The 24,149-nt window shown below is 39.5% G+C and overlaps 1 protein-coding gene and 1 pseudogene across 9 annotated transcripts in view; one reads left to right on the plus strand and one right to left on the minus strand.

Moving 5' to 3' along the window:
• ULK4 (unc-51 like kinase 4) overlaps positions 1 to 24,149 on the plus strand; it is a 633,437-nt gene that overhangs the window by 62,010 nt on the left and 547,278 nt on the right. For all 8 annotated transcript variants that reach the window (XM_079114122.1, XM_079114115.1, XM_079114118.1 and 5 more), the window contains 2 exons: positions 17,854 to 17,961; positions 23,058 to 23,141. In XM_079114122.1, the coding sequence (XP_078970248.1) occupies positions 17,854 to 17,961; positions 23,058 to 23,141 (192 nt within the window). The remainder of the gene's footprint in view (positions 1 to 17,853; positions 17,962 to 23,057; positions 23,142 to 24,149) is intronic.
• On the minus strand, positions 20,063 to 22,142 carry LOC306646423 (E3 ubiquitin-protein ligase RNF220-like; annotated as a pseudogene). Its single transcript has 2 exons — positions 22,104 to 22,142; positions 20,063 to 21,930 (listed from the first exon to the last, which is right to left on the minus strand). The product of its transcript is annotated as an E3 ubiquitin-protein ligase RNF220-like (transcript).

Consider the following 24,149-nt stretch of genomic DNA (forward strand, 5'->3'; position numbering starts at 1 on the left):
CTGACTCGGGACTTGGTGCAGCAAGGTCACCATTGGAAATAGCATAAGTAGCACCCACAGGGTTTGAGGTGGACAAGAGGTGACACTGCTGTCTCAGAGAAAGGGTAGGCTGCTTACCAGGGAAACAGAAGAGAGCTCCATAGAAACCAAATGTACGATGAAGAACTTGGGGTGAATGAAGCCAGTCTGCCCAGTTGTGTGGCAGTCTCCAGAAGATGGTTCAGCTTCTGGGGTCACTTCCAGACCCTCTTGCATGAGGCCCTATGATTTTGAGTCTTATGCCCCAGGACCCTATGCCTAGTCTGTGAAGGAAAGCTAGTGAAGAAAAGCTCTGAGCAGGGGTTGGCTTATTCTTGATCAGTATAAAAACATATTGCTGAAAGACATTGAATAATGAAGTTTTAGACTATGTAAGTGGTGATTAGGCAATGTTTGCATTTGAGGTGTTAGAGATCTCAGGTCCAGAACTTGACTTTGTGGGTGAATGACTGACTGGGGAGAAGGAAAAGGTGAAGGAATGGAGTGACGTGGTCACGAAGCTGGGTGTTCAGGGTACTGGTGTGTCTTTCACGTGGATGCCCATGGTGCTGAGTGTGAGGACAGGAACACAGTGGGGGAGGAATTCTGTGCACAGGAAGCCACTGTCATCGGGTAAGGAAGTGAGCGTGGGTCAGAAGATTGGGCTGAGGAGAGGCTACAACATCACACAACCTTTGGCAAGATGGGGCTTGGAAGCATCAGTATGGGTGAGCACAGCAGCCTCACTTGCTCCCAGAATGCTTTTGGAATTAGGCTCCAGATTACATTTGCTGCTTGGCAGGGAATGGGAATCAAAGGCAGGCGTAGGCTTTCTGATGATTCCCCACTGGAGTCTCAGATAAAATGTTCTCCCTTAGTGTATGGAGTGTGTCTAAAAGCAACCTTTCATGAAGACTGGATTACCAACAGTGATGTTATATATCCCCAAAGAAGCACTAGCCATAATGTCACAGACCAGGAGGTCTTTGAGTAAACTAGGGGGGTTTTCAAGATGGCGGCCTAGAGGGTGGCTGCATTTCGTGTTGCTCCAGGACTCAGGATTCAAGAGAGGAGATATTGGGACGCTTGGGACCAACTCAAAGTAGCCGGGTGACTCTCACCCCCCTGGGGGGACATCCCGGATGGGACGGGGGTCCCGGAACGCAGGAAACTTTGTGAAGTAGAACTGCCGGCGAGACGCCCCTCCCCCCGCTGGAGCAGTGAACGCGGACAGCTGGGAGCGCCGTAGAGGAGGCCGCTCGGCACAGCGCTGGGACTTGGAGCAGCCACTGGGGCTCCGGCGGCTGCCCGGGGGAGGAGTGGCGGGGAGAACTGTGTGGACTCAGGACACCGGGGCCTGCCCTGAGGAGGAGGAGGAAGAGGAGCGGCCGCTTGCATTCGGGTGACCACACGGGAGCTACAGGCGGTTGCCAGAGGAGGGGCTGCGTGGCGAGCTGTTTGGACTCTGACCACTTCTGAACCCCAGGGCCTGCCCGGAGGAGTAGGAGGAGGAGGAGGAGGAGGAGCGCGGCGGGTCGTGTGGACTCGCAGTGACTGCATTAGCGCTCCAGGCGGCTGCTCAGAGGAGAAGGCGAGTGGTGAGTTGTTTGGACTTAAAGTGACAGCTCCTGAACACAGGGGGGCTGCCTGGAGGAGAAGCGTGGTGGGACGCTTGGTCTTGAGTGGCCGCACCAGAGCTCCGGGCGGTGCCCAGAGGACCCGTGCAGCGGGTCACGTGGATTCAGAGCCACTCAGAGGGACTGCTCCTGAACACCCGGGGAGTTATCTGGAGAAGGAGGAGGAACGGGGAGGGTCACTTCGACTCGGAGTGATTGATTGCCCCGGGCTACGGGTGGTTGGTGGGAGGAGGAGGCACGAAGTGAGTTTCTTGGACTCCTAGTGACCGCACCGGCATACTGGGCGGCTGTCTGGAGGAAGAGGCCTGTGGCGGGTCTCTGGGACTCAGAGCGATTGTTCGGGGCCACAGGTGGCTGCTCAGAGGAGGGGCCACGCAGCCAGGCGATTAGGTGCAGAACAGGGTCCCAGGATCTAGGAGGCTTCTGGGTGGAAGAGCCGCACAGAGACAGGCTTAGGGCGGAGCGAAGGTTCCAGGCCTATGGGCAAATTCTCTGAGGAGGGGCAGCCTAAGGAGATTCATCTGCGAAGGGTGAGGCTCCCAGGCCCAGGAGGTAGGGCCGGGCCCCTGGAAACTTTGAGTAAACTAGCCGTTCCTATTCATATTATCTAAAACCTATATCAAAGTAGAGGTGTTCTTGTTGTTGGCAACATGTAGAAACTGAATGCCCTTCTAGAAAAACTTCTTAGTTGAATTTGGGAGTGAAATCTAGTTTACATTTTTTCCCTTTTTGTTGTTTTTAATACGTTCTCACAAAGTACTTTGTACCCTGCTGCTGCCTTGGGGTAGTTTTCTCAATTGTTGTAGACTATTAAGGGGCCATAAGATGTCATGTATCACATGAGACACTGTACATGATAATTTCTGGATTTGTAGTCCTGAACTTAAATTGATATCATTTTTAATCATCTACATAGTTAATTTCAGTATGTTTTTTGTTAAACTTATTTTTCATATGTGTATATATAAAATTGGTTATATATAATTTCTTTTTGTCAATTGTACTTCAGTGATGCTGGGGAAAGAAAAACACAAAACTATTGAGGAACAATAAATATGAAATAAAGGGAGAGACATTCCAATTGCTGGATGAAGAGACCGAATTTGTAAAACCAAGTTTCTTCTATATTAATACATAAGTTTTAATTTCAATAACAATCAAAATTTCAATCTTTTCTCTTTCTTTTTGGACAGCATGAGAGACATATTTGTTGAAAATGATAAAGCAGAAGTTGAATAATCATCTCATTTTTGTGTAAAATGAAGTGAAACATTCTCGATTTGTTTCTTGTATTAAGCTGTGATGCTCAAGTGCATATCATTTGGGAAACTGCCATATTTGAATCACTTTTGCATAAAATTAACATCTCACATAAAATAATTCTTAAAAAGCATGCCTTCTAATTTCTTATAATGATAGTATTCATTTAATTTCTTATCTGACATCTTGTAGACCCATTTTTAGCTTCTGTGTTTTCTGCTATGACTAATTTTGATGCTCATTTTACCTGGGGCGCTATGAATGTACCTTTGCTATATTTTTAGAGCAGCAGTTATGAGGCTTATATATTTGAATGCAATGTAATTTAGTTATCCTTGGGAACCTAGCAAAGCGTCACATTTAATTTTCTATTAGATGAAAGAAACACGGAAAGTGAATTGGTGATGGAAAGAATTGCACAAAACACAACTAATCAGAACTGATCCCTGAAGCAGAAAAATGCAATTTAAAATAAGCCTCCTTTATTTTTTCACTATTCAAGGAGAGTTGGAGATATAACTTTTAAGAATGTAGTAGCAAGTAAATATTTGTAATATATAGCAAGCTCAGAATTGTAGTATTGGTATTATGTCCTTTGTGCCATAACTTTTAAATTATTCCAGCATCTCAAAGACCCATTTTAATAATAGGACAAAGGTAATTTGACTTTATCAGAAAGCATTTATGTAGTCAACACATTTGTGTTCTGTTCCTACATGAAAATGTATTTTGCTTCTTAATAAACATGTATCATCTATACCCCTGTAGATGTTTATGTTACATACAGAAGAGAGGACCTTCCACAATAGTGTGGCAATACTTGGAACATATGCCTCTGGCTTATTTCCTTTCTATCTGGAATGGTTTCTTCATCTTTGTCAGGTTGTTTGTAGTGGTCCGAAGGCAGCAGAGAAGGATGGAAAGAGGTTATGCATCTCTTTCCATTGTAGCTCCTGTGTCCTAGCCATAGTACTCTATCTTGGTATAAAAGTGCTTGTTTTAAAAAAAATATTGTATGAGTGCATATGACTTATACAGAATACTGGATTTCATTGTGATATGTTCATGCAAATAATTTGATCAGTTTAAATTCCCAGTACCTTCCCTTATCCTTCCCTGTTTTCTCCCCAGCCCTCTCTACCTTAATGGTTTCCCTTCTACTTCTGTGAGATCCTTTTCCCCTTTCTTCCGCACTAGCTGGAAAACATTTGATACTTGTCTTCCTGAGTCTAGCTTATTTTGCTTAACATGATGCTTTCCACTTCCATCCATTTTTCTTCATATGACATAATTTTGTTCTTTATGACTGAATAAAACTCCTTTGGGTATATATACCACATTTTTCTTTTTCCATTCATCTGTTGACAACTAGACTGGTTCCATAATTTGGCTACTGTGAATCATACTGCTAGAAACATGGGAATGCACGTATCCCTAAAGTATGCTTTCTTTAATTCTTTTGGTTAGATACCAAGGAGTGGTATAGCTGGATCATATGGTAGTTCCATTTTTAGTTTTATGAAGAATCTCCATGCTGATTGATTTCCATAGTGGCTGTATGAATTGACATTTCCATTGTGTCTAAGGGCCCCCACAAAGGCACTTGTTTTAATACTTTTACTCTTATCATTGTTGGTAGGGGATGCCTCTGCAGAGTACAGGATCATTCTTTGTACTTCTCTTACTTATTGCTATGTCACTGCCATTGGTGGGCAGTTTTGCTTGGCAAGTAGTCAAGAATAGGGGATTGGAAGTCTGTTCTCTGATATTGACATGATATGGTTATATTGTCCCTTGAGATTTCAACAGTTTCTTCTTTTTAAAATTTGAGTTAAATCAACTCAGAAGGATAAACTAATAGTTTGGGAAAGCTTAAAAAGCTGTTACTCACATGAAATTTGCTAGGTTTTCATTGGTCAATCTCAAGTTTATAATATAATACAAGGGGCTGGGGAGATAGCTCAGTCCTTAGAGTGCTTGCCTTGTAAGCACAAGGCCCTGGGTTTGATCCCCAGCACCCCCCCCCCCAAAAAAAAAAAAAAAAAAAACAATAATATAATACAGGTGTTCACAAGGAAAGAATAAATCCCAGGTATTATGGTGGATGCTGTTTTTCCCAATATTAATTAGTTGCACAAGCCAATAAGGGGAAAACTAAATCGTGAACCTTTTCAAAGGGGAATATACTAGTTTCCAACAGATGGAATACTCAAATTGAGATAATTTGATAGTTAATTTACAAAGAGGTGGTTTACTTGTCCAGGGTTAATAGTAATAGTGGAGTTGTTCTTTCCTCTTGGCCCAAAGGAAAGGAACAGGGTGGGGGCTGTTGTTCCTGGAAACAAGAAGGAACAGTGTTTGGGAAGCTGATTGAAAGGGGCAGTAGCATAGATGGTCGAGATGGAAGAAGTCCAGGGATCAAAGATCTCTAATCCATACCTGAAATAGCCATTTATTCCTCTGAGGACAAAATACTGTCCTCCTCTTAATCAGGGTGTTCTAGTATAATTGATGTGGACCCTACAGGGTATGAAGCCATGTCAGGGCTTGGCATTGGCTTCTGTTCTTGACTGGTTGGGTACCAGCAATGGCATTAGCCAAGTCAGCCTTGGTGAGTGGAGGCCCTTGTTGAGCTGTTGGCTTGACTTCCTTCGTACCTGTTCGGATTTGCTTTTTTTGTACATGGGCATGTTGAGCAATCTATAGGGTAATTGGTGAAAGATGCATAGAGGATGGCTCCACTCTTTCAGCTGACCGTCGATGTCCACTGGTGGGCATTCATATGTGTGAAATACACATTTTTATACTGTGTTCTCATTTCAAGCTCCATCTGTGTCTTTCACCCTCAGACTTTTTTTTTTTTTTTTTTTTAATTAACTACAGTTTTGTAGTTTTGTTCCAAGTTTCTGATCTACTGGCTAGTTTGTAAACCACTGCCTCTGAGCTGCTATGGATCCATCCATTGCATCATCTCTTTCTCTGCTTGAAGTAAATGTAGATTATCTCCCAAAGTTCTGTGAACTTAGGATTTCCTTTTACCATTGCCTTTCTAGGCTACCTTTGAATGGGACTACATTGAAGTGGCCATTTACTTTCTGCTGATGCTGACATACCATACAGATCATATGTTAACTAGACCTGTGCTTTTTCCTCTTGAGAGGGCCTGCAGGACTCTTATGAGGTCTGTGGGTATGGGTTGAGGAAGAGGGTGAGGCAGCTGAGTGGAGCAAGCAGATGTCATGGGAGTCTCAGCCACCTGCCCATATGGTGAATGAATTTGCTCATCGTGGTCTTCATACATATCAGTTTTAAAAATGAAATGCTGAGTATTATGTTAATACTCAGTACAGAATGGGCAGGTCAGTTTTCATTGTATCACAGGGTCAATCATGCAGTCGCAACCAGAGCCCAGCAAGCCGAGAGCTACTTTTCAAATGGATAATGGGTTGTTGGCAGAGGGGGAGGGTAAGGCCATATTTCCCAGTTCTAGGGATCTGTGCTATGTTTCTGCTGCTGGAGCTTGTTACAGGCCTTTTGCAGCTCCCCTTTTTGCCCCAGGCAGTTCCAATAGCATTAGGTCTGTGGGTCTTAAGACCCAATTGGAAAAGCACTTTGCACTTTGGCTTGGCTCCACTGTAGGACCTGGTATTGGGCCCCTCTCAAATCTGGCTGCCCTATCAGTCATCAGTAAATGGGCCTTCAAAATTCAAAATCTCAATAATCACTGGACCCCCTTCTATCTTGGTGGGTAATGCAAGGTGCAGCAACTTGCCTCCCACTTTGGAGGGAATATCTTCAAATGCCCCAGGATGCTGGGCTCTTAGGAACACCACCAGGTGGTAGATTTATCTCTTACCTTTTGACTTGTAAGTTACGTTTCTATTCACCGGGTCCATTTAACATACTATCAGTATAATGGAACGGTTTGATATTTTGTATGTAATTGAGATGATCAAGGTGCCTCTGGGCTGTATTAAGACACAGCAGAACACTTGATATGGGGTAATCCAACAAGTAGAAACTGCTTCAGATTGTATGTACTGATTGGAATAGAAAAGAAAGCATACTAGGTGTCAGAAGCTGGATTCATTTGTGTCCATGAGGATGCTACATTTGAAACAGCAGTTACAATAGGCATCGTTATCTAATTAAGTTTGCAGTAATCTTTAGTCATTCTCCATGACCTACATGGTCTCTGCACTGGATAGGCAGTTAGCTCAATGTGGTGGACATTACCATCTCTGCACCTCTCAGGTCTTAATTGGCACTGATCTCCTGAAGTTCCCCTGTGAATATGGGCTTGCTTGGTTTACTGTCATTGACCAGGCAGGCAGAGTAAGTGTAGTTCCAGTGGCTTTGCCTTGACCCTTCCTATGCTAAAGAGTCTTCAACCCATCGATCAGGGACCCTCGTGGGAACTTTTCCAGTTACTAAATGTTCTGGGACTAGGAAAATAACCCCTTGGGCTCCTTGGTTTTTGGTACGGATTTGAGGTAACTTTGAGTTAAAATTCCATGTAGTATCTGAATCTGATAAGCTCCTAATTGGACAATGGAATTTTAGTGGCATTTTAGGTTTCCAGATATCAGTCCAAGTTCGGAGTCATCTAATAACTTCAAAGGATCTGGGTGTTTCTTTTTTTCCCATTGCCCAGTCATATGATAAATGTTAAAGACCTTCTGGGGAAGCCAAGTGTGGAAAATTCACCTACGACCTCTTTGTAGGGGTCTCTTTCAAAGGCTTTGCCAACATAGTTGAAGAACTTTATAGTCCTGTGAACCAATGTGAGTCTGGGGTCTGTCTAAGAGGAATGATTCTGTGAGTCATTGATACAGGGGCTTGAGTTAGCTTTCCTCACTAAATGTCAAGTGACAACTTAATGAACTGATGTGATAGTTTACCATTGTGTCAGATTCTTAGGGTCAGAATAATCTGATGACTTGGTACTGTGACTGCAGAGGGCAATTGTGCCCACCTTATCTCTGCAGTTGAGTGCTACTACTGTGACTAGTCCTGAATCCTGTTATTCCCATTGGATCAGGGAACCCAATCCCATTGTCAGTAATTTTCACTGTTGTCTTTGGCCTTTAAAGGATAGCAGCCTTAAAGCTCTTCAGGGATGCTATCATCCCCCTCAGGACGGGTGGTTTCGGGGATGGTTGGGCAGGTTGGATTTTGTTGAACCATTTCAGCATTTTCAGTTGCCTGAGCTCTCAGCTTCTGTTCTTTAGCTCAGTAGTTCTTAACCTTGGTGGCGCACTGGAGTTCTGGAGACTTAAAAACTGTTATGTCCAGGCTGTACCTGAGACCTATTAAATCAGAATCTCTGGAGGTGGATGCAGGTATCTACAGTTTTGAAAGCCAGTGATTCTAATGTGAGCAATGCTGAACACCACAGCAGGGTTTCTGAAAGTGTGGTGCTAGACCAGCAGCAGCTCTTCCGGCAGTTTGCTGACATTGCATAATCTTGGGCCTTACCCCAGACCTACTGAATGAGAAACTCTGAGGATGGGACCTGGCAGCCTGGGTTTTTGAAAATTTAGTGATTGTGATACACATTAAAATTGGAAAAGCACTGTTCTAGAGTTAAAAGGAAAAAAACTAGTGTTTTGACTTTATTAACTAGAGGCCATGTTTTAGTAGAATAGCCTAGCAGACTCCGAGGTATTTGAATCTGTTCTCCAAAGAGAGGCATTATATGAGCTGTTGAACTGCTTTTTAGGCCTGGTTTGATTCTCTATTATTTCATTTGGTATCAATGATTCAAAATGCCTTACTATGCTCTCCTGCAGGCTGGTTAGTTTCTTATCCTTATATATTTGGGGTTCCAACTTAATGTGAATGGTCTCCTATTTTATATTACACTATGGATAGGCCCTGGGATTTGTCTCTTGTTCCATTTCAAAAGGTCATTTCAAGGTCACAAAAATTCAGCACATGTCCCCTGGGTTAGAGTATCCTAAGTGCTTACCTATCTTATTTCCTTTTTTCTGTTTTCCCCTTTTCACTCTCCTTTTAGTCTTTGAAGTTTCCTAATTTCCTGCCAGTTCAACTCTGCATTTCATAAAAATACTTTATCCAGAATTTAAAAAATGATTTTCAATGGAAGAATATTCAGAATATCTTACCTGCCATCCATTAGAGATGGACAAAGGATTTTTGAGTAATCTGATGAACTACAGATTTATAGCAATTTTTAAATCTGCATGGCAAGATTAAGTAGTGCATATATGTTTTTAATGAAGACTTTTTTTGGTAGAGCAGTTTTAGGTTTACAGCAAAATTAAGAGACAAGAGCAGAGACAACCAATATGTCTCCTGTCCCCACACAATGCATAGCCTTCTCTGTTATCAGCATTTTGTACCTGAATGGGACAGTGGTACATTAGTTAAAAAAAATCATTGGATCTCCATTGACGCATCATTGTCACCCAAAGTTCATAGTTTACATTATGGTTTACTGTTGATGTTGAACATTGCAATGGTTTGAATATATCCCCAAGGAAGCATGTGTTAGAAACTTAATCCCCAGTATGACAGTTTTGGAGATAGGACCTAGTAAAAGGTGATTAATGGCATTGTCACTGAGGTGGGTTTGTTATAAAAAGGGCAAGTTAGGTCCCCCTCACCTTCTTCCTTTCTCCTTCCCTCTTCCCTCTCTTTAGCTCTTACCTCCCTCTGCCCTTCTACCTTCTGTGATGCAGCATTGAAGGCCCTTACCAGATGCAAATCTCTCAATCTTGAACTTCTCAGCCTCCAGGACTATAATAAATCTGTTCTTTATAAGTCACCTGTGCTGTGGTATTCTGTTACAACAGCACAAAACAGACTAAGATGTACATTTATTCTATGGCACTAGTACTATTTATCACTTTTGGAAAAATGTTTGACAACCGTCTCCACCAATATGATATCATAGAGACTGTTGTTACTACCCTAAGAATCTCCTGTGCTTTGCTTCCCCCCAAACCCCTGGAAACCATTGATCTTTTTACTATCTCCAGGGCTTTGCCTTGTCTGGATTATGACCTTCAGTGTACCTTTCATGGTCTACTTCTCTAATGATTGGTGTGTTGCAACCCTAATATCAGATCCATGACATAAATGTCAATGGCAGATCTTAACTGCCAGACAAATCTTCTGTAAGATGTGGATGCAATAGTTTACTGATTATTTTGTTAGTGATTTTTTGAAAGTAGTAGAACTCTTGCATTACTACGTAGAACTAGAGTGATCTGGAATTGAATTGGTTCTCTCAGGATAGACTAGCCTCTGTTGTAGTAATGAAGACTCAAAATCTCAGACTTGTTCTTCAGCTGTGGGCTGAAGGGCAGCTGACCTCAGCATTACAGGCTACTTCCATCCAGCATAGTGCTTTAAACATTTCCAAGGGCAGATGGGTATATGGTATACATCCATAATTTCCAATTTTAGCCAGTTGACCAGAACTAGTAATGTGGTACCACCCATCTCTAAAGGATCTGGAAAGTGTTTTTGTGTCCAGGAACAGTGAGGAGCTGAACAACAGTAGTACTGTCTACCACTTTTGCAGGGTGACTCTGCCTAACTTAAGCATTAAGTTATTTATGCCTAACTTAGGTATTAGAAGGAAATGAACAAGGTCAAAGGCTCCAAAAGAAATTTTAGAACAGTTGGTACCTGGTAGCTCTGGAGGGTCTTTGGACAGGCTTCTTCTGGAGACTTGTTTGGGTATAGTACTAGAATGAATGACTGAACTTCAGCCAAGTCTTTAAAAAAAAAAAAAATATATATATATATACATAGATGTATATATTATATATATCTGTATATATATAATATATAAAAATATATTTTTAGTTACAAATGGACAATACCTTTATTTTTATGTGGTGCTGAGGATGGAAACCAATGCCTCACATGTGCTAGGCAAGTGCTCTACCACTGAGCTACAACCCAAGTCCATCAGCCGAATCTGTATTCTGTGTCATTCCATTCAAGGTTCATTTTCCTGAGCCTTGCTGGCTACAACTGGCCCTGCTCTTGATGGTACCAGACTGTGGGAGGAAAGATGTTCCTGAAGGGAGCCAGGGACCTTTTGGGCTTCCGCATTTGGAAAGCAGAATGCCTGTTGTGAGATCCTACAGACTAGGTCCAGTACTAGAAAGGATTTACCTCAACAGGAGATTGAGGAAGAGGGACCTGGTAATTGGTGACCAAAAAACAAATTTCTTTTGCAGTTGACATTTGTGGACATCTAATTTTGAAAAAAGTTCAGGAAGTTGATAGTTTGTTTAAATATCATGTCAGTGCTTTTTAAATGACTGAAAAACAGTATGAGATATCTACTTAAATATTTTAATTTGCTTCTGCTGATTATTTTTGAGAGAGTGCATCTGCTTGTTTTTAGGTTGGTTGTTTAAACCTAGGGCTGCACAAAGAACTGACAAGATAGTAGTTCTTCTGCCTAATTATTTAGTTTTAGGGGCTGGATGTACATTTCAGATGCAAATTTTAATGCAGTTAAATTAACACACAGAAAATTAGAGCTAATGTTAAATTCTCTTCATTTTTATCTTCTTTCTGCCTGTGTAATCAACCCTTCTTTATCTGTCCAGGGTATTCATCCTCTTATTTAACCAACACTGTGAAAACGAGGGTTTGAAGTTTCAAGTCCATAGATGTGATTTTTCTTGCTAAGACTTGATGAGGTGTATATGATCCAAAGAAATTTCAGATTTAATATCAATAAAATTGACAGGGATTTAAAAAAAAGAGTATGAGGCTTATAGAATTAAGTGCCTAAAGTATGTTTGAGTTGTTGAAAGTGATGTTCTAAGAAAGAAAAGGCTTGGTCAGAGAATTGACATTCTCTTTTCATTTGAGAAAATTTGGGATGCCTTTTATTTTAGGGGTTGGGGAACAGAATTGAACAGTATATGATTTAAAAGATTGTCGTTGGTATAATCACTATTGCTGTATCTCCCATTGAGAGTAGTTAAACGGGGTTAAAGCCAATCCTTTCACCTAGTAAAACACTGACCACAATAGAAAATGCCTAAGGCTTTCTGGATCTGAACCTTAATTTAATTTCTATTTGTAGCTGTCAATTATATATCCATTACCATGGACAGTTAACAACTGCATTTTGAGGGTCAAGAGCAGGCAAATTATTTTTGTACAACTATCAGCAGGTTAGTTTTAAACTGAAGAACTTGCAAACCTTTATGATCTTAATTCATCATCTGCCCCTCTTGGCCCTTGATTTAAAAGACTCAGTCCAGGGCATATGGAATTGAAGCATATTTGACCTTTTTAATAGAAATTAGATGGCTTTTGATAAAGTCAAAAAGAGCTGGCTCTTCTTGGTCACATTTGTTATAAAATGGGGTTGATTTCAAAGAAGTAGCTTGGGAAATGGCGGTACAGTCTTAAATGACTATTTGCATGCTGGTTAACCAACCAATCATGCCTATGGTTGCAGAAGAATTGTTTTAATTAGGTTAATTAAGAACCAACAATGGTATAGATATGCCTCAAAGTGTAATATTAGAAATAAGAACGACAACAAAACTCATTTTCTTTACAAAGGATTTTCAAAAAAAATATAAGCAGTAGCACAATGTGCAAGTATCTATCCTATTTTTTTTTTTAACATCTTTTAAATTTCAAGGTTAGAAGGCCAGGAGGGTTTTTAAAAATAGACCATAAGTAAAACATGCCTAAGAATAATACCCATATATTAAATGGATTTGAGTTCAAAGAAGAACTAAAATCTATTTTATCCATTTAGTATTGGCATTTTTAAAAAATGCCTTTGTACCCAGGTCAATAAAAACATTTTTTTTTCTCCTTAGTATTTGCCATTTATGTATTGCATTTGTTCATTTTCTTGGTTTTCCCTTTTAATATTAATATTTCTGTAAATTTTAAAGATAAATGGAAACCCCATACAAATAACATTGCAGAGAGCCATTACCCATTGAGTCCTGTTTAATACTACCAAAAGTTAACTTTTGCAAGTGAGATGAAGGTTGCTGTGGCATTGCTAGAATAAATTACATGATGTGTGTCTGTTTACAAGACACTGAGCTCCAAAGCAATTTCTATTATGCTGGAGGCAGTCCAGACAGTTTTATCACTTTAAGGGTCTACAGCATTAAAATGTTTTAAATTTCCAGTGACACTTATTGACAAAAAGTACCAGTAGATTATAAAATGGAAAAATGCTGTAAATCCCTCCAACTAACTCTGAAGCAGAAAGCTGGACTTGAGTTTTGAGTTTAGTATGAGGTTCTTTTTAATTAAATTCTTTATTTTGGCATAATCATAGATTCACCTGTAGTTGTAAAACATATGCAGATAAGTACTGGGTGTGCTGTGTCCACTTAGCCTAATGCTAGCATCTCAGGGAATGATGGGATAATATTACCACAGGATATCGACCCTGAGAGAGTTGAGGGAAAGAGAAGTTTCATCACTGCTAGGAACCTTCAGGATCTCTTTAAGGTCCATATCCATCTCCCCCTACTGCATGCGATCTTACCCTCCCATAACCTTCAGTGCCTTTTCCATTTTTATATTTTTGTCTGAAATAAATGCTTTATTTGAAATAAATGCTCAGGGGTACAGTCATCAAGATTTTTTTTTTTCTTAATTTTTAAAAGAAACTGCCATACTATTTTCCAGAGCGGCTGTACTTTCCTTAATTTCCACTAAGAAGGTAGGAGTGGTTCAGTTTCTCACCATCCTCAGCAGCTTCTGATGTTTTCTTTATTTTTTAATTACTATAGATGTATAGTGATATCTCACTTGGTTTTTATTCTCATTTCTTGTGATGTTGGACATCTTCTCACTTATTTGCCAACTGTTTATCTTCTCTGGTACAATATCTCTGTGCTTTTGGTGTTGGATCTACCTTTTTCCCTAGCCATAGACCTATATCCTGAAGGCTTTATTCTTTTTGTTTCCCTACCTCCTGAAAATCATAGTTCTGTGTTTTATATTTTGTCCATTTTGAGTTAACTATATAAAGTGTTAGATTTACGTTAAGTTTCAGCTTTTGATTTTCCTATGGACATACAAATACTCCACCATTTTTTTTTTTTTTTTTTTTTTTTTTAGTGCACTGTTGTCAAAAATCAGTTGTCTGTACTTTTCTGTCTTCTCTATTTTGTCCCATTGACCTATGTGTCTGTCCCACCAAAACTGCTACACTGTCTTGATTATGGTAACTATGTAAGTTGTTTTAGTCAACTCTTTTGTTGCTGTGACCAAAAAACTTAACAGTAACAACTTAGAGGAGGGAGAGTTTATTTTGGGTCAGTTTCCAAGGATCAATCCATGGTCGACTGACTGTATCTCTGGGCCTGAGGTGATGCAGAATATGGTGGCAGAGGAGAGTAGCTCAGGATGTGGCAATCAGGAGGCAGAGAACTCTGCTCACCAGGGACAAAATAACCCCAGAGGCGTATGCCCACCCTGCCTCCTCCAGCCACACCCTGTCTGCCTATAGTTACCATCTAGTTAATCCATACCAGTGGATTAATCCATTGATGAGGTTCTACTTCTCATAGTCTAATCATTTCACCTCTGAAAATTCTTGCATTTTCTCACACATGACCTTTTGGGGATATCTCACATCTAAACCCCAACATAAATCTTGAAGTCAAGTAGAATAATTCCAGCTACTTTGTTCTTTTTCACAATGGTTTCTGGATATGCACTGAATTTCCATGTAAATTTTAAAATCTTGTTTATACCTATAAAAATTACCAGGATTTTGATAGGAACTGCATTAAACCTGACTATCATTTTAGGAAGAATGAACATCTTCATTATGTTGAGTCTTCCTGTCTGTCAATATAGTATAGCTATTTATTTAGATCTTCTTTTCATTTATTTAGATTTTATTTCTTTAAATAGCATTGTATAGTTTCACATACAATTCTCCACATCTTGTTAGATTTATACCCAAGTATTTATTTTTTATTGTAAATGACATTGTCTTTTAAATTTCAACTTTCATGTGTTCACTGCTAATATACAGAAATACAATTGTGTCTTGAGTATTGATATTGTATCCTATGACCTTGCCAAACTATTTGTCATTTGCAGATAACTCTATTCCTTCTTGAGTGAGTGGTAATAATTTGTGTTTGAGGGTTTGGTCCATTTTCCTTAAGTTATGAAATTTGTGTGCATAAAGTTTGTAGTATTCCATTGTTTTTGATGTGTGCTCCTTTTTTGTCTGGTTGTTTTACCAATTTTTTAAAAAGTTTTTAAATTGACAATAGCTCTACTTATGGTGTACAATGTGACATTTTAGCACGTATACATTGTAAAGTGATTTTAAGTGAATTAGCTTATCTGTGTCACCTTCTATAGTTTATTTATAGTGAGAATATTTAAAATTTACTTTGAACAGTTGTGACATATACATCATTAACTGTTGTCACATTGTATGTAGTAGATCCTTGTTCTTTCTTTCTAACTGTAACTTTGTTCCTTTTAATCAACAACTCCCTATCCCTTTACCCCACCCTCAGCCTCTGATAACCACCATCCTACTCTTTATTTCTGTAAGTCTTACTTTTTAAGATTCCACATAAAGATGGACATGCCATTTTTTTTCTATGACCGAGAGAAGAGTGTTGGAGTTAACAATTTTGTGGATCTATCTGTTTCTCATTCCAGTTCTGTTGGTTTTTGCTTCATATATCTTGTCTTTTGTTCAGTGATACACATTCATGATTGGCATTTTTTTTTGGTGGGTTGTGGGTTGACTTGCTTTGTATAGTGTTTCTCTAAAACTGATATTAACATAGCCATTCCTGCCTGCCTTTGATTTCTGCTTCCCTGATTTATTTTTCCATCTTTTTATTTTCAACCTGCCTGTAGCACTCAGTTGGTGTGAGTTTCTTGTATGCAGTATATAGTTGGTCCTTTAAAAAATTCCACTCTTTTGAACTGTCTTTTAATTGCTGTATTTAGATCATTTGCATTTAGTATAATTACTTATATATTTGATCTTAAGGCTGCTATTATTTTCTATTTGCTTTCATTTTTTTCATTTGTCTTATTTTTACTACTTTCCTGGGGTTACTGAACATTTTTTCAATACCTTTATTTTATTTTTATGTGGTGCTGAGGATCGAACCCAGGGCCTCGCACATGCTAGGTGAGCGATCTACCACTGAGCCACAACCCCAGCCCCAAACATTTTTTCAATTCCATTTTGATTTTTTTTTAATAGTGATGGTGTGTATATCTTTGCATATATTGTAGTTCTTGTTCTAGGTATTACATACTGGATCACAGTCCACAGATGTCATAATTTTACTAGTTCAAGTGAAGTACAGAAAATTTACCTCTTTTCATCCCTTTAGCCTTTCTTATTTTTATACAGTTGTCTTAAATATATTCTCTAAATATATTTAGAACCAGATCATGATTTTGGCATAATTTTTGCTTTCACCATGAAATGTTCAGAAAAATTAATAGAAAGCCTATTGTATTTGCCTATACTTTTGCCTCCTGTGTTCTTGATTCCCTTTTTGATATTACAAGCTTCCTTCTTTCATCCTTTCCTCTCTTTCATATACTTACTTGAGCCATTCTTTTAGGGTAGTGTGTTGGTTACAGTTTGTTTTTGAAGGTAAAAAATTGAATACTGGCAAATTTTAGTTGATTCAGTGTAGTCCTAGTGGATGATCACTGAAGGTCAAAGAAAAGGAAAACTGCAGAAATGATATGCTGAAAAAGATAATGTAATGCTGCATCATTCTTTGTTTCTTTTCTGTTCTGATAGGGGATTCACTGTGTATTAATCATTGGGTAGTGAGAGCAAAGCATTGTGGTACATCCATATAGTGGAATACTGCACAGAAATGAAAAGGAATGAACTCTTGATCATGTAACAACATGGATGAATCTCAAATATATTATACTGAGCAAAAGAAACTGAAGAATACACATATATGATCTCATTCACATAAATCCTAGAAAATGTAAACTGTTGACAAAAAATTGGTGGCTGGTTGGGGAGGAGCCAAACAGAGGGAGGCCCTTGAGGAAATACTAGGGAATATTAGTGATCTTGATTATAGTGATGACTTAAAAGGCATATTCATATTTCAAATATCTCATTGTACATTTAAAATAGCTCAGTGTATATCAATTATCATTCAAAAAAGCTCTTCAGAAATATCCTGTCAATAAGTGTTCCTACAATGAGAGATTGCTGTACAGTTTTGTAGCCCCACATGTATCTGCAAAAACCAGCAATTGCTTGCTTGAATGTTGTGGCAGTGGTGAGTTGGTCTGAAACTTTTGAAGTACTTATTTTCAGTTTTCGACTTGCTTCCAATGGTAAGAAATATTCTTGTCTGTGCACCACATTCTGATTTGCACTGTTTTGGAGTAATTTGTCCACAATATTTGTATAAATTTTTTCCTTCTTATTATGGGGTCATTATGTGTCATTCTAAAATCATTCTGTCCAACTTCATGATTCAGTTAACCCGTGTTCTGGTGTATGAGTTCAATACGTACATGATACTTTTAGCCTGAGTCCTCGGAAGTTTAAGCTGCTGAATTTCAAAGTAGATTACACTGAAACTTTGGTATAACATTCCCACTCTCAGACTTTTGAAGGAATCATGTAAAGTTTGCTATACTGTGAGTATATTTGTGCTGGAAAATGTCAGGGATGTGGGGTGGTAGAAATCTGTGTCCTGGCTGTCCCAGTGAATTGGATGGCTTTGTTCAGTTGCTGGAACCTCTCTTAACCTGTTTCCTTCTTTAAAGATGAGAAAACGATTACCTTGAATTCCCATACTTTGAAAACAGTTTGGAAACTAGTTGTAAAAAATGGGAGATAAATTTGCAGTGTGTGTTGCTTTTAACATTATAAAGAACTGAGAGATACACCTGAACTAATATACTTTTCTCTTTTCAGGCAGTTGCCCTCTTAACCGAATTAATTAGGGAGAACTTCAGGAACAGCAAATTAAAACAGTGCCTTTTACCGACCCTTGGGGAGCTGATCTATCTTGTAGCCACCCAGGTGAGACTGTCTGATTAACTCTGTTGCTGTTTGACATGTTCTGACACATCCTGGCTGACAAGTGTTAATAACCTATAAAAGTTTTTTTTTTTTTTTTTTTTACTTTCCACTTAGAACATGCTTAAGGATCCTTCTGGGGAAGAGTGTTTCTCAGTGTCTCTTTTGCCAGCTGACCTTGTTTTTCTTCTTCCCTCCCTCCCTCTGCCTAATTTTCTTAAACATGTAGGAGATTCTCAGACTATATTTTAAAAATAATGGACTAAAAAGTCCCCAAATTCTCCCTATGTTTTCATCTTTGACTCCTTCAGGTAGGAGAAGACCATTGTTTCTTTCAGTATAAAGTCCCCTTTTAGTTTAAATAAAGTACTTCTTTGTGCAGGTATAGATTTCAGTGTGACTTATATGGAACGGCAGGATTTGGCTTCTTATTTCTTAAGTTACAATATGGAAGTGCTATTGAATTCACCAAGGGAAAATTTAATATTCCATTAATGTATTTAAAAAAATATTATTGAATAGGTATTGATAAATTATGGGTTAGTCATATCATGTGATACTCAGTTTTAAATAGATAATGGTTTTAAATTAATAAGGAAATTTTCTAAGTTTTTTGATTCTTGAACTTACTGAAATGTTACATAACCTGAATATTGTTAGTATCTGTATTGAATCAACTTTCTCAGCAATCATCACTTTGAGGCAATTACCAACTGCTAAAAAGCATGAGTATTTTAAATTGTTTGGCTTCATAATCAGTATTGATAGTACAGCAAATCTCTCCTTCTTGTTCTTCCATTTCATTAGTGTCTTGGCAATTTCTGGCCCTTAACATGTCAGAATAAATTTTCGAATTAGATTGTTCAATCTGTAAGTCATCTTTTAAAAAAAGTGCTTTGATTTTGCAGATAAATTTGAGAAGAACTGATATTTTGAGTCTCCCAGTAAGTGTTAGAACTGGTACTGAGTCTGTGTGTCAATTAGGAAAGTATTGATATCTTTGTGATATGTAGTACTCCAATGCACAAAAAATAATGTTTCCACATAATTACATTTAAAAATAATTTCCATTACCATTATTTCTTTCTATTCAGAAAGCTTTTTGTATGTATTTGGTTGAATTTATTTTATGTAAATTTGTTTTGAAGAGCAAATTCATCTGTGAACCAGAAAGCTAGGAAGTAAGACCAGGTGTATAGGGAAAGTCTTTTTTTCTATTTTTGTACCCGGTCTGCCTAGTTCTCAAAAAGAAACTTGATGATTAATTTCTTAAATTTAGAGTTAATTTGGAAAATTCCAGCAAAAAGAGATGCAGATTCTTATTTTGTCTCATTTTATACATAGGCAGAAACTTGGTGTTTTCCCTTGAAAGAGACGAATGGTGTACACAGAAGGATTGCAAGTTTGAAGCCAGTCTCAGCAACCAAGACACTTAGTAACTTAGTGAGACCCCCATCTCAAAATAAAAACTAAAAAGGACTGGCAATGTAGCTCATTTAGTAAAGTGCACCTGGATTCGATCCTCAGTATCAAAAATATAAATAAATAAATAAAAGGATAGAAAATATACGGAGTTACTTGCACTACAATTTTTTCTTAGTCATTAACGTGTCTTAACCAGCATGTGCAGCTCCCTTCCTGCTTCCCTCTTATAAAGGATCGTCACACCCTGTGTGATGTCCTGATGTGCCAAGTTTTTGTGAAAGGCACTTTTCCTTGCAGTTCTTTAGGATGGAGGCTGGAGAGTTGATTTCCACTTGACCATTCCCCAGGGCTCTCAAGGCCTTGACATAAAAGCTCAAATTTACCAAGTTTTTCAGGCCCTCAGAGTAAAATCAGACTTCAGTGCTCAGCATATCAATACCATTACTTGGGACTTTAAAATATTTTTACATAGTCTTTATTTTCTTGATGTCAGAATAAAACCATTTACTTTCATTAGAAGTAATCAGGTACCTAGTTTGTCCTCTGATCAGGAATGGGAATCTAGTTTAGTTCTTCTTTTTTTCCCTACTTCTTTCTCTCCCAGTTTAATGTATAGTGCTATATAATAAAGCGTATACTTTTAAGATTGCAACTTGATAAATTTCGATATATGCACATATATCTGTGAAACTATTGCCACAATCATGATAATGTGCTTTTGCCTGCAGGTTTCCCCAGCATGCTTTGCTACTGCTGATTTGCTTTCTGTCTTACAGACTAGTTTGCATTTTCTGGAGTTTTATGTAAATACACAGCATCACATTCCTATTTGTTTCTGCAGTAGATCTGGAGAATGATGTTCCTTGGTACCTAGTTTAGCTGGATAAAGGGTAGCCTCTTTTAATAAAGGGATGATTACTGTGGCCGTGACATGGCTACATCTTGTGAGACCATATCAGAACAGGAAGTTAAGTCCCTGGATCTATAAAAATAAATAGCTTTTAGTGAGGCAACAGCTTTTGTGGAATTGTCAGGTTTTTGGTTATTTTGTTTTAATCCTTGTCAGATGTAGTTTACAAAAGGACAAGTACCTTTGTATAGGATGTGCAAACACAGCATCACACTTGTGGTGCCACAAGAGGGGCAGCCAGGGGTGCCTTTAACTAACCCCCATCTCAACCTTTGCTTCAGCTCAGGACCTACTTCCTGCCCTACGCATTATTCCTTATGAAAAGCCCCATGAGCTAAGACTAAGGAGAGGGTCACATCCCTCAGGGCATGTACCCCACGTCTGAGAGGAGAATTGTACACCACTGAACACCAAGCACATGGGAGAGGCAGGCATTCCAAGAAGTGGATGGGCTGAGCCCCCAACCAGCCCTGAAGGAGACACTGCTTCCAGAGATTCTTTAAAAGAAAATCATTACAACCAAGGGGGATGGGTGTGGAAGGCAAAGGAGTTGTCTCATTTATACACGACATTGTAAACACACATGATCTATGTTACATGTGCTTCAGTCTGGTGTTTGCATGTCTGTGGGAGCTGTACCTCAGGAGCCTTGGCCTGCTTCCTCCCTACCCCCACTTTCCTGCCCATCCTGGGAACAGAGGCCTGGAAGGATACGGTCCCCAGGCTTGGTGGGAGCTAGCAGGCAGGGCCTGGGTCTCAGCCTCCACTGTGGTTCCCGAGTGTTGTGTATTTGCTTGTGTGTACAGGCCTGCCTGGGTGCCTAGCTCACAAGTAGATCCTCCAGAGGTCTCCAGGTACTGTGATGGCGTTACACCAAGGTCAGAGCTTCTTGGCATTCGGGGTCCACAGCCTATCCCTTGTAGCACATTTGCCAATACTGGATTGACAGGGCATCAAGTATGAGCCCATGCGGATGAGGCATTTGTATTGGACTCCCCAAGATAGCTGCCATTCAGGCTCCCTGACTCAAGCCTTCAGGGCCTCAAACATAGTCACAGCTGGATCTTCAGTGAGTTTCAGTGTCATCTCATTGCAGGTCTTCTGCATGGCCTCCTGCTTGCTGCTTTCACCACTGCTGGTGGATGACATCCCATCACTGGCCCATTTAGATAACTAGGGTGTGATGTGGATGCTGGGAGGGCCACCATTTAGGACTGTGCCCTGGAGTGCCTCTCTTTGTGTCTTCATCAGGTTCCTTGCCTTGGGATCACGTATAGTGGCTTCCTGTACTCCAGAGTGTCATCCCCACCCACATCCAAGTCAGAACCACTGTCTAGTTTCTCTGTGCTGCTGCACACGAGGAAGCCAGAGCCTTGGAAGCCACTTTCCAGGAGAGTGGTGGCCTGTATCCAGTTCAACCTGTACCACTTGCACTACTCAAAGTGGTTCTGTCAACATGCTTGATGTACATAGCATCATCCTCAGCCATGCAGGAGCCTCCCCTTTTTGAACGGCAATGCTCCATATGCCTATTTAACTCCCACTCCAATCCTGCCAGGGGCTGGTTGCAGAGGGGACATACCTGCCCTTCATCTTGTTTCCTGTTTCATTTTCCCATTCTGAGCATTCAGGTCTGCCTGTTGGCTCACACTTGTAGGAAAGATTTCCTCCTCCTACTGACTTCCCTGCTTCATTAGCTGCTTGGGGCCCTTGGGATAGCCACCAGGGCTGCTCTAAGGGGACCCCCTGGCTACCATGTGTTGCTGCCCCAACCCCAACCTCTGGAGCTTTGAGCCCTACAGCTGCCTGCCTGGCAAGGGCGGCAATGCTGGCAGATTCCCCACAACATTAAAGGTTGTGATGTTGAGAGTTAAGTGAGCTATAAGGGAAGGCAGTTGTGTTTGAAAATTAAATTCGGTTCTGGATTTGTGAGTTTTGAAGTGGAGTAGCTCCTGATCATAATGTCCCAGGTATGACCATGGGTAGAAGTCTATGATTAAGTATGGGTAGAGTTTTGACAGGTCATAGTTCTCTTGGTGGCTATAAAATACTTTCAGATTGATAATGTACCTTTGATCAATTAGACAATTTTAAACATTTTAACTAAATAGAATCTATTTTTTAATTTTTTACTTTAAAAAGATATTTTTTCACCTTTCTATGTGGCACTTGATTTACTTCGTGATTTTATTTGATAGGTTGCTGGGTGGTTCTTGTGGTGGGTAAGCTAATTTGGTTAATCTTCCCTGAGAGAATTGTTGGTGATATCATTAAAATCAGTGTACCTGCTAATCACATGTGCTTATTTTTACTTAGCATATTGTTGAGACGCTTTGTAATATACTGTCTTACTTGTGCTTATAGATTATCTTGAGATATCACTTAAAGTTGTGTGCTCTGCTTTCAAATGATTCCAGGTTCTGTAGTACTTTATTATTTATGTTATTGTCATCTATAGTTATCAATAGAACGGTTTCTCTGTTGGTTGGATCATATTATCATTTCTCAATTCTTTTTATATAGCTTTTGATGAGGGGAATTTCATCAACATCATATGTAAAACAGTGGGAAATAGAAGAAATAGTTTGTATGTACACCGCAGCAAAAGACCCTTGATCTGATTGTAATTGTCAGGTAGTAAGTAGTAAATAGAATGTTGAGAAGTTTTAAATAGTTCATGTATTGAGAACTGTGCCTCTTTCTTGAATGGGTTAATATCTTTTGTGCTGTTAGCTTCACTGTCTTTCCCTCCACTTCATTTTAGGAAGAAAAAAAAAAGAACCCCAGAGAATGCTGGGCCGTTCCCTTGGCTGCTTACACCGTGCTAATGAGGTGCCTTCGGGAAGGGGTAAGGCTCCTTTGTTGTCCTCTGTAGCAATTGTAATCACCCTCCAGGCACTGTGTGAGGAGTGTAGCCTGCAGCAGTGCAGGAGCTTGTCAACCAAGTATTGCTCCTGAATTTAAATAATCTTGACAAGCCACCCCTAGCAAGTGACCTGCAGTAGAGCAAGTGTAAAAAAGAACTGGCTTTCTCATTTACTTGTTTAATGGCCTGATTTAAAAGAAATGGTGGCAAAAAGAAACAACTAACTAGCTTTCAATAGCACGCTGTTAATTATGTGCCCCCTGCTTTAAGTTGTTGCAACAGCAGTTTGATAAGCAAGGTGTATACAGAGAATTCTGTGAGCCTTAGGTGCCCCTTGATTATTTTGTCAGGTTGCCATTTTGAAGTTCAGAAACACGGAAGCTTCCACTAGTATCCACTGATATTAATATTGAGTATTATTTGTTATGTGGTGTAATTTTTTTTCAATTTATTCACTTCACTTCTTGTGCAGTGGATAATGGTCGAAAGCCAGCTGGCCAGCCAGCCCCCTCATATGCATGTCACTCCTGTGTGTATCCATGTAAAGGACTTGATAACCCACCTAAAAGCTTGGCATTCTGTTTGCTTTATACTACTTGACATTGTTTCACCCAAGGCAAAGCCATAGGCTAAAAACACTCCTTCAGGAATGAAAAAGACATATCAGGATAAACATCTTCCTTTGGCATTCATTACTTCGAGTATTATATGTTCCCCTTGTGGAAAAGCCTCCCAAGACTTCCCCCTAGTGGTCCAGAAATGAAAGTGGAACATTCCCAGCCTGTGGTTTTGAGTGCTTTGTCATTTGTCACGATGGAATATATATGATTATATAATAAATCATACTTTATTAATAATACAAGAATTATCTTGTTTTCACCTATAGTTAAAAGATGTTTGGCCTTATCATCCAAGGCCTCAAGTTGGGAATATTTGTGTCACTCAGATGAAGAAGGTGAGATTCTTATCTATATACTGCTTCTCACCTGT

Source organism: Sciurus vulgaris (assembly GCF_902686455.1).
Source record: "Sciurus vulgaris genome assembly, chromosome: 16".
Classification (NCBI taxonomy): Eukaryota; Metazoa; Chordata; class Mammalia; order Rodentia; family Sciuridae; genus Sciurus; species Sciurus vulgaris.